The 11,430-nt window shown below is 37.1% G+C and overlaps 1 protein-coding gene across 18 annotated transcripts in view; it reads right to left on the bottom strand.

The window, feature by feature from the left end:
• The window catches only part of NRXN1 (neurexin 1), a 678,763-nt gene that overhangs the window by 448,184 nt on the left and 219,149 nt on the right, over window positions 1-11,430 (bottom strand). For all 18 annotated transcript variants that reach the window (XM_066546261.1, XM_066546262.1, XM_066546271.1 and 15 more), the window contains one exon: window positions 1-118. This exon is cut by the window's left edge and continues 184 nt beyond it. In XM_066546261.1, coding sequence (XP_066402358.1) covers window positions 1-118 — 118 coding nt within the window. The remainder of the gene's footprint in view (window positions 119-11,430) is intronic.

Genomic DNA, 11,430 nt, shown 5'->3' with positions numbered 1-11,430 from the left:
CTCTGCAGTGTTTTAAAGGACAGAGTTATTTCATCACTGCTGCTCTGTATGGGGTTCTGAGATAAATCATAGCAGAAGTACTCTGATCCCTTGAATGTCGCAATATATTCTTCTTTTCCTGGCAAACAAAAGGAGAGAAACAAACAAATAAATCGCTGGCACTTAATTAAAGGCAGCTTGCATGAATTATTTTCATTGCTAATTTAACAGTATTAGTGTAAGCACTGTATCAAAAAATAATTCATTTAAAACACTTAAAATCCATGAAGGAAGGAGATAAATGAGATCTATCATGAACATATTTTTAAACTATTTTCTAACAGAATTTTCATGCATATGATTAATCTTGGAAAATAAACTGCACCAGCAATTGTATTAATGCTATTTAAGCAATCTGATCTCAATCACATCTAAATATATAACATTCAGGTGCTCAGACCAAAGCATTTTTCTAAGTCAAAACACAGATCTTTTCCTTCCCAACTTTCCCTAAAATTATGACACCTCACAAAGAATCAGTAGCCTAGATACTTCCAGTAGCTCTGCCTAAGTTTTTGAATAAACTAAAGCTACAAAGCATTCGTTTAAAAATCTACCTTAAAGCTTTATATAGCACTGTGCCAGACAGCAAGTTAAAATGAATCAGTAAATGAACAGTTTGTTTTTTGTTTTTTTTCCTGGGATGTACTTTTACTAGCAAGTAGGTGCCATACAGGTTATTTTTCTCAGTTTATCCTGAAGGTGAAACACAAATAGCTGAGCTTTCAATCTCAGAAAGGCAAGTATAACATATATGGAGATTACATTTCTCCTAAAATCTTACACACTTAAACATGTACACAGACCTTACACTAGAGGTGTAAGGAGTTTAAAGCTATAAAAAAGCCAAAAATTATCTGTTTGGAGGTGTATGGAGTTACAGCTATAAAAAGGCAAAAATTTTCAGTTTTGTTAATAATAAATTAGTAAAATCCCAATGAAAACCTGCAGGTTTTATGAAGTATAAGAATGAAGGTGTGAAAACCCGGGGATATCAAATTTCATCCTTTTTGGGAATAAAAATCTCCAGGACAGAGCTGCACACAAGTGTGATACCATCACAACAAACCCAAAACAGATGCATAAATATATAGATCAATGGAATAACAGTGTGAATATAAGAGACCAGTGCATGACAGAACAAGAAACAGGTGTGAGGACAAGTTTTTTGAGAGGTCCTTGGGTGTATTTGTCTTCTGTTGTAGCCTATACACTAACTTTGATCCTGGATATTCAAAATGCTTCTCCCTAGGTAACAGAGTAAATTCAGAGACTGCTGCAAAATACATCAGATAAGGCACCAGACAATGATTGCATTTTGCTTTTACTTTGCTTTGCAATAAGAACATTGGAAATTATTAGTCTATTTACTTGAAGTGCTTCCTCTCAGATTTGATGAAGAATTCTTGGTGGGTTTCTGGTGTTTTTTTTTTTTGTTTGTTTGTGGTGGGTTTTTTTTGGCATTAGCCAAATCATACTAGAATACAATGCAAGAAACCCAAAAGGACTGTATCAATCATGCTCTCTTTACAGCCCAAAGCAAGATTCAGTTATACAGTAACGCATCCTGGACCCTCACACGTTTCAGTAGTGAGCACTTTGGCTCATGCTGCATAAAGGATGCACAAACAGTGCATTTTCTGGGGTTTCAAAACACTCAAAGAAGCAGCCTGCATGTCATCTAATGAATATTTAATGAAAGCATAAAATGCTCAAGCACAAATTTATTTGCAATGGGTGCTTGCTGCACAGGCATATTAAAGCAGCATCAATACCTACAATGGAGAGATGACAAAACAGATGCAGCAACCTGGTATTTGTAGTTTTGTCCCAGGTATTTAATGACTGTACCACAAAAAAAAAAATGAAGCACATAAATGAATCAACATGAAAAAGAAGATTTGTGTACACATATTATGTACTGCAAACTGCTTCTGAGCATTCAGACATAAAAATGTATGGAACTTAAGTACATGCCAGGCCCTTTTGAAATAAATTATTCCTAAACAAGGACTTGAAAAAATCAAGCAGTCAATCCAAGAAAAAACTTGAGTAATTCTTCAAGCAATACCCCTGCAATACCCACTGTTAATTTTTGAATCCCCTCTCATTCCTTTCAGCTTCAAAATATAGTCCATGATACTCAATATCATGAAATTAAAAAATTTGAGCAAATTATTTTTATATGCATCATTTAATTACACAATTATTTGATTTACATCAAACTAGCATTCACTTGTTTAAAAACTAAATTTCACTTGAAAACAACAAAAAAATAAAATTGAGCTTAGCATTTTACTTCAGAAGAAACATTTCGGTGAAAAAACATTTTGGTGAACACTGGATAAAGACACTAACTGCATGCTTTTTCTACCAAACTATCTTTTCTGCTCACCTGACAAACCAAAAATACCCATTATTTTCTATTTTTATGCTGTTTCCATGTCATGAATTCAATCATCTTCTATGGCAATATTCTAGTTTGGCCAAACTGCAAATATTACATAATATTTGAAGCAGGGGAGAGAATACCAATAAAATACCTCCACATTTCTCCAATCTCCAGACTAATTGACTCCTCACAAAAAATTAAACTTCCCTCTTATGATCACTTGGATGAAACCTCAGGCATATTTGCCCTCAACCATTGGAGTTGCAGTGGCCCATCATTTCCTAAACAATTGAACAGTTGATGTTTAGAAAATGATTGGGCACTGCAACTCCAAATCCGCCTTGCCCAGCTCTGAAATGGGAAGACAGGAGGTAAAACGCCCAGGGGTTTGCCACAGGCCAGCAAAGATTCAAGAAAACCAAGAGGAAATCAGCCTGCAAATCTTTTTTTGTGCTTTGTCACTGAAAACCAGACTTTTTAGCGCGCTGGGCAGAAGGCACGTAAGTCAAAATGTTTCAGCACAGGACAGAAAAGCCGACTAAACAACATGGATAATCAACACTGTATCAACTTCTTAATTTCAAAAAAAACGTGCTATTTCTCTCTTGATAGGAATGTATGTATTTAGAATGGCCATTAAAAATATCCATAAAACATTCAAATGTTTTACTTAAAAAAAAACCCCACTCAATCTGTTGCTACATTTTATACCACAAATTTTGTTGATCCTTTAAGCAAATTAAGAACAGGCTTCATTAAAAACCAGTTGTGTAAACTGCTGGTTGTTTGTTTATTTTTTCAAATTATCACTTAATGACACTTAGAGAAAACCATTAAAAATGCATAGCAGTCATTCTAGCCAGTATGAAGTGTCACACTTCATTTAATGATTAAAATGTAATTACCTGCATAGAAAAGCACAAGATAATATGAACACCATAAAGGAGGTTAACATGGTTTTATTCTGAATTTTGAGTACTGTAAAGTGTAGTATATTATGGCAGTGAAAGTCCAGGAGATGGGCAAATATAGAATGGCACAATTTGTTTGTGTCACAGAAAGAACTCAAACAAGAGAAGCACTCTATTAAAGCACCTGATGCTGCAGGAAGGGTTTGTTTCTTTGCCCCACTGAAGTCAACAACAGTTTTATTATTCAAATCTTTGGAAGTTCATTGAACTTCCAGTCTGATAAAAAACATGGAAGCAATAGCTCCATGAGCCTGAGCAGATTTTACAGTCCCTGCATAAGCACTATGCTAAGCTTTACAGCACATCCACACATCCCACCTGCAGTATTACATCATAAACTAGGTCTGGCTGCATCCATAATAATTTCATCATGTGTGCATGCCTGATTTAAATCACATACATAGGATTAAATGCTTTGATCTTAATAGGTAGTAACAATAATGAAACCATAGACAAGAGAAATAAAATTGAAGCAAGAGTAAATCAAATCTGTTTATTCATAGCTGCAATGTTCCTTTGCATATGAAGAACCCAAAAGTTTATTACCTAAACCTTAACAACCCATGTGACAATGCCTATGTTGTCACATAGGTTGTTAGGGTTTAGCTAATAAATTTTTGTTTGTGTGTTACACAACAAAACCTGGTAGAGTGCTGTCAATTTATCTGTCTGCCAAAATAATTACTGTGAAAGAGAAAATAAGCTGGCACCACAGATACTCTACTTCTAAGAACCAAGTTACTTCTATACAATCTTCAAAACATTAAATGTGTTCTGAATAAATAAATTACACCAAACCAGAGTCTAGTATGTTCCCAGATGTACTGTTCAGTGCTCCATTTCACAACAATTTACAATTCAAAGATTTATCTGCTACACCATCAACTTAAACTTATAAAGTCTTTCTGAAAAAGTAAAGCAACTTTGGAAAACTACACTAAAACAGCACGTAGACAAAACCATTAACAAGAATGATTGATACAATAAAACCAGACAGCCTGAACTGCTACTTCTGTGGAAACTTTTCAGTAATAACAGACTAATGGCTCGCTAGTCCATACAAAGGGAATACTCTCCACCTGAGGTGTGCACTCTAGAACCTGGAATGGTTTCAGGATCCATCATGCACAAGGTTTCTCAGCACACTGCTCTTTTAGGAAGCCAGCCTTTACCAACTTCCATTGATACATCGCTCACTGGATCTTAAGATGAAAAATGACAAAGACTATAAAGTACTTCTCTAAATGTTATACTGAATTTGACCATTTTGTTTCCCAATCACATAATAAAGGATGACCAGATTGCATCTAGAAATCAAACACAGGCACTCAAAGAAGGAACCAAAATGATTCTGTCTAATTAAGAAAATTAAGACTTTAGTATGAAACCAACAAAAATGATGGAATTATGATAAAGCCTAAGAAATTTATTCTGAGAGAATGCAGAGGGTCTGCTTTATCAGTTAGGTTAATTTTTACAAGTACTGCTGTTGTTCTACAATAGCAGTTTTCTGTTCCTATCTCTTGTAAATAACTTTTTTTAGCAGAAGAATCTTCCATGCTTTCTTTAATTTCTCACAATCTTTTTCATTCCCTTCCCAGAAACTATATACTCCTTGCCCTCTGAACAAGTCTCCACAGAAGATACCAAGAATTTAATTTGGAGAAACAAAATCTGATTCATGATTCCAAATACACAGCTGGGAAATATCTACATGCTTATTTCCTATTTTTATGCTCCCTTCCCTCTCCAGTAAGTACAGATTTCTGTGAGGGAATAATTTCATTATGAGGTAGTCATGACCAGCCTAACATGAGAACAAAACTGGAAAAGTTATTTAAGACCATAAGCAATTTATTCTGAAGGACTGAGGAATTACTTCTCAAGGGTTCCTTATTATTGTTTCAAATTATCCTTTTGCAAAAAAAAAAAAAAAAAAAGAAAAAAAGAAAAAAGAAAGGGCTGTAGAAATGTCTATTCATTCCACAGATTTAGGGATCTGGTGAACCAATCCAAGCCTTTCTGAGGCAGAAAATGCTCCACTCAAAACCATGACAAAGAAAGACTTTGCGTGGTGGTTTGACAGGAAATGTGTTTTTTGGGATGCTGTGTTTTGGGCCAATGGATGTTCAGATTTTAATATTGGCATCTAACCTGGCCATTGGGACATGGACACGCCTCTGAGAACACGGGGTCAAAAGCAGAGCTCTCCCCTGGGAGGCTCTCTTGGGTTTCCGGCGGGAAAGAGTTCGGGTCTCTCCCCCGGCCCAGCTGCTGGCTGGGCAGGGGGAGGGGAAAAGCCATGTGGCCAGGAGAGGTAGGCCTGAGCCCGGGGGTGGAAGGGTGGAAGAGAGAGAAAGAGAGAGAGACACCGGGAGCCATTGGGCAGCCCCCCCTGAGAGACACAGAGAGAGAGAGAGAGAGAGAGAGCCGCTGCCTGGGACTGTAACCTTGAAGCTTGATAAACATGGGCCTGCGCCGGCAGCACGGCTGGGACGGAGAAGAGGGGGGGGCGCAGCCGGCCGCTTGTAGGAGCTTTTAACCCCTTTTCGGAAAATGAGAACTTTACAGACCTCTCCTGGAAGATAGAATGGAAGATGAGGAAGGAAATGGCCAAGTGTGAGAGAGGTCTGGGCAAGTGAGAGATAGTGGAAGAATAGAGAAGAATCCTAGTGGGAAGAGATGATGGAGTGGCTTTTGCTGGACTCTTTTTGTACAGCCATGGACAGAACCATGTTCCTTGTGATTTTTCCCTGCTGCTTGTCTGAGCTTCCACGGGGAGCTGAGAGCTCTTTGGGGTTAAACTTGGCTCACTTCAGTGCCTTCCTTGATGCTGCCTGTGTACTTGGACACTTGAAGGGAATAAAGTCTCAGTGTGGAGATTACAGCTGTGAAATAATGGCTCTTTGGAAGAAGGCAAGAATGCTGTTGTCAATCTTTTCAAGGATAAACTGAGCACCTCATTTATCCTTGTGCTGCATCTAGGGGGAGGCGATGCCTCAGAACCAAGAGGGTTCAGTGTTGGTGTCCCTTGGCCCAGGGGGTTAAAAAATATGGGGGGGACAGGTGTCCTAAAGGAGAGATTGTGGGGACAGGTGTCCCAAAGGAGAGACTGCCTTTTTTGGATCAGGACAGAGCATCCTTAAAAAGACAACCCTAGAAGCAGTTCTGGTCCGTGTTCAGTGGTGAGAGCACTGGACATGAAAGGAAGAGGTCACGACAGCAGATGTACTCCGGGCGGTGCCACGAGTGACACAGAAACACACGAGGCTTCAGCTGTGTTTCCAGGGGAAGCCTATGGCACAAGAGGGACTCCTCTCCTCTTGATGAACTGAGGATTGATTGTTTGAAGGGTGGTTCTGGACTAAGAGTTGGTGATTTGAGGAATAGATGTGTTGGGAATTTGGTGGGGGGAGGAGGAAATGTATTTGTAAGGTTTTCATTTTCCCTGTGTGTGTTCCTTTTATCTATAGTTGTAGAGTAGTTAATAAAGTTCTGTTTTCTTTTCTTTCCTAAGTAGGAGCCTGCTTTGCTTATTCCTGGTCACATCTCACAGCAGAAACCAGGGAGAGGGTATCTTCATGGGGTCACTGGCATTGGGCCAGTGTCAAATCATGACACTTTGGTTAGTTGTTATAACCGAGTGCTTTGGACTTCCATAATCCCTGTTCCAGGAATGTACTATCAGAACATGGTTTATCTCAAACACTGCACCTGTGATCCTGGGCACCAAAGCCTGCACTGCTGGTGTCCAACATAAAGCCAGTATCCATTGCAGTAAAATGAGGTGCACAGAAAAAGTCTACCAGCTGAGAAAAATTTAACAGCATTTAACTGATATTGAACTGATACAAAGTCAGGTACAATATCATGCAAAGAAACTTGAGCAAGTTTTCCAGCTCCTGTTTTGTTTCACACACAATCATTAAATCAGTAGCCAGTCACAAGAAGCATGAACCTCTGATCCCTTCCCACCATCTCAGATTCAAATAAAATTATGATAGTTGCTACTCATGATAAATGACTTGCAGGGAACACTAGATAAGTGATAAATTACTCCATTTTGCTAAACAGCCATTTAAATTCATAACTAAAATGGCTGCACCATGCAATTTCCTCACTAATTTTCATGTCCTTTTATTTAATCACACAGAGTAGGCGCTTCAAAAGCACATTTGCAATTGGGGAGTGAGAGGAAAGGAAGCAGGAGTTTTTAGGAATGGTGCCATCTTAGTGTACATTTAATACTAAATTGCTAGAAGGTGAAAATAAGAATCTTCTTCTAATCAGCATTTGCATCATTAATAAGGCAGATTACATTATCCTGTACTTAACAATGTAGTGATAATGTGTCAAAAAATTACTCAAAACACCAAAGTTTGAAATTGTGATTTTAAAGGGATTCTTGTTAAATTAAGGATAAACTGCAAAATACCAAATACTCTCACATCACTTCTACATTCACAAGAGAAACTACTTTTAGTCAACCTTACTGTTGCCTTAAAACTCACTTATGAATTTTGGTAAGAAGTTGGAGAACCAGAGCAGAAATAAACCAACAAATAAATATGGGTTCCAGTTTCTGCAGCAAGCTAAAAACTATGCTGGACAACATTCCAAAGGCCTTTTCCAGGCCTCAAGGTTCCTACTGACTTTACATCTAAACTGCAAAATGTAGATTTCTAGCTTTCAAAGGATCAGAACCACAGATTTTTCAGTATCAGATTGCTTACACAACTGGTTTTAATTTTACTCCTCATAAGTATATAACTTGTGCAAATGAGAGTTTTAGAATATGTTTTGAGCAAAAGACTGAGCAAAAAACAAACACAGTAATTCTTGCAAAAATTGAAAGCAGTTTCTGTCCTAGAAAAAAAACCCAACATTTTCTGTAGCGTTTCTTGGATGAAGCAGTAGCACCTTACTCCTTGCTGAGCATTCTCCAAATGAGTTGCATTTGTTTTTCATTGTCCTAAGCAAAAATGTAGAATAGGAGAACAAAAAATTGTTTTTACTTTGTTGGGGTTATATTTAAACACACATTTTAAATGAAATAACAAGGAAGAAAATAATCCCCAACACATTTTATGTATAGAAAGAGTTAATGAGTTAAATGATTTGATAAGGAGCAGTTTCAAAGCTAATAAGAAACTTCTGAGACATGAGCTGAATACCTCTCTTACGGCACCACACAGCACTAGAGGATTAGTGCAGCATGTCCTGGGGTTTAGATGCAATAAAAAACAACAAGCAATTTTCTAGTCCTAATTAACTCCTGTTAAAAGAAGCCCTTTGTAGCAATAAGCTTTCCAGAGATGCAGGGGGAATGCCACTGCAATGGTAATGTGTACATGATGAGCCACTGCCATAAAACCAGTTTTGCACTTGTCTCAGAGGGGTGCTACAGGAATATGTAGCATTTGACACAGTAAAAAGAGATCCAGCATGGTTTTGAAAAAGGTAAAAGAAAACACCTTCCAGAGGGGACTGACAAAACCATCACTTGTTTTTTCCTGCCTCTGCCTAAGATTGTATCACTGAAGGAAATATCTAAATAAAAATATTTGGGAAAAGTCAGATCTCTATATTAGTCTTCAAAACGCATTTGGAAGAAGCTATTCATAACTCTTGATCTTCCTATAAACATGGAAATTCAATATGAAAGCAGTTATTTCATCACATCTTCCCGCCTGTTGAGGATAGTCTCATTTAAGCAAGATTTTTCACATATAAAACAGAAAAATCTTTCCAAGTTACCGAGCACACAAAGAATACATTCTATGAAAGGATCCTACAGCAACAAAAGGGATCTGAGAAGCTGAAGTCTCAGCTGAAGAAATCTGCTGTTCAAAATAACAAGGAGAGAGATGTGCTAATGGCCTGTTGCTACACTAGAAATATTTGATCTAAACAAGCCATCTAATATCTCTTTGCAACCCTGCCTCTTCAAATGATGTGAAAGGAATTACTATGTCAGCTACAAAGAGTAAAAGAAGTCTTTTTTATTGATTAGTTCTGGATAGAGAAGAAGCTCAAAACTTCTCAAAGACATGCAGAGCATTAGTCAAAAATTGTCTTTGAGCTTCATTATCTCAAAAATTGTCACATGGAGAATAATTGAGCCAAAACTATATGTTTTAACTTAAGGATGCATAAAAGAAGTAGTATCAGGATAAATATGCCTTCTTGTGATACATTTGATGTTCCTTTTGGTACTCCAGCATTACCTTCAGCCACCATCTGTACATAGGTCAGGTGTTCAAATGAACATTATTAAAAACTTGAAGTAAGAGTAATAAGAAATTCAATATAGTGGTTTTGAAAACAGTTTTTTCTTCCAAAGAATGACAAAGGTAGAATTTTCATGTAGTGAGCAAAAGAATAGTGCCAATTTAAATTGGTTTGAATAAGTGGTGTTGAATTCTAGTATCTGATAAATCTCATTAAAAATTCAGATAACCTTCCTCCAAATTGATTAATGAGCATTACAATGATTAATGATATTTTACCTTTATGAATGTAACTGATGGACAAAGCACTAAGGACAATAAACATGTAATAGATCAGCACAGCGTAGACGTTTAGGGGATTGGGTTAGGAACAGAAAACATTCTCCTCTGGAAAGAAGAACCAACTATGTGTCCACAGTTAAAAAAATAAATGTGCATTTTAAAATGGAGGCAAATTGAAAAAAATATTAGATAACTATTTGTATAACAGGGATTCTGGTCAAGGTCATGGCACTAAAAACAGCTGAACTGTCTGTACTTTACAGAGGAAAACACCCACAGGTATTTACACAGAACTGCCACCACCTGCACATGTATGGGAAGAAACATTCAAGGGCAAATCCAGAATGAGGAAATGACTATTTAAAATTTCAGATGAAACACTCAAAAGGACTTCCCACCCCACAGAAAACCTTGATGGCTGAGATAGCACTGTTACCATCTCCTGAGGCTGTGACATATCTTCCTAGAAATGTTTAGAACCTATTACTTTCAGGTTCTTTGCTTTTGTTTCAATGCTGCCCTCAACTCTCTTCTTCTCTGTATCTTAGGTTTCTGAAGGAGAAAGCCTTTCTTATTGCACTGCAATTCCTGCTGAGAGGCAAAGGTTGGCTAAGCTGTATGCTGGCCAGTGTTCTCACTAATCAGCAGTCACTGGAAATCCCCAGCCACATCTGAATATAAGAATAAACCTAAATAGTAAAAAAAAAATCACTCTATTTGTATTTTGTGTGCAGCAGTCAGATAAAAGAATATTTAAAAATAGAGTGTTAAGGATAGGGGAAAAGGGAAACTGAATTCAAACTAATTTAACAAATTTTATTATGGAAAATACAGTAAAGATTAATGAAATCTACAAAAGTATGACATGATATTCTACACCAATGTACTGCAGCTATTTTTTTGTGTTTCTGGCACTATTGTTGGTTCTTAAATGAACACTCTCTTTCCAAGACAATAAAGAACAAAGCAAAACTGCCATTATTTTGGTAGTGCTTTGACAAGATACAACTCTATTTTATACTCACTTCCACTCCAAATCAAAACTTAGGCCATTGTATTTCAGAGCATGGGAAATGTTGAGGAAAAAGCACTGTCCACATAAGCAAGAGCCTATTACCGAATATAACACCAGGGGTTTGTGTAAATAACAACCAGAGATATTCAGATGATTTTTTCACATGTGGCAGTCTCAAAATCTGATTTATAAGACTGTAAAGACAGTATGTAAGATTTTTTTGCTAATAATCACAGATAGTTATCAATGCAACTTACATCAAGTTTTAAAGGACTAGTAGGACATAACAAAGTTTTGGGAAAAAAGCGTTGCTGAAATAAGTCATTGCCACTACAGAGCCATTTGATGAAACAAGCCCTCATATGGACATTGCAATTCTATAGTATGGAAAAGCTTAAACACATAGCAAGATACCAATGAAATATTAAAGCTCTGAAATCCATTTCCCATGCCTTTTTCCATGATTCTCTAAAGCTTACACCCCTAACATGATAAAGGAGG

The sequence above is a fragment of the Molothrus aeneus genome, chromosome 3, assembly GCF_037042795.1.
Source record: "Molothrus aeneus isolate 106 chromosome 3, BPBGC_Maene_1.0, whole genome shotgun sequence".
Lineage (NCBI taxonomy): Eukaryota > Metazoa > Chordata > Aves > Passeriformes > Icteridae > Molothrus > Molothrus aeneus.
This window is presented reverse-complemented; position numbering and strand designations above follow the sequence as displayed.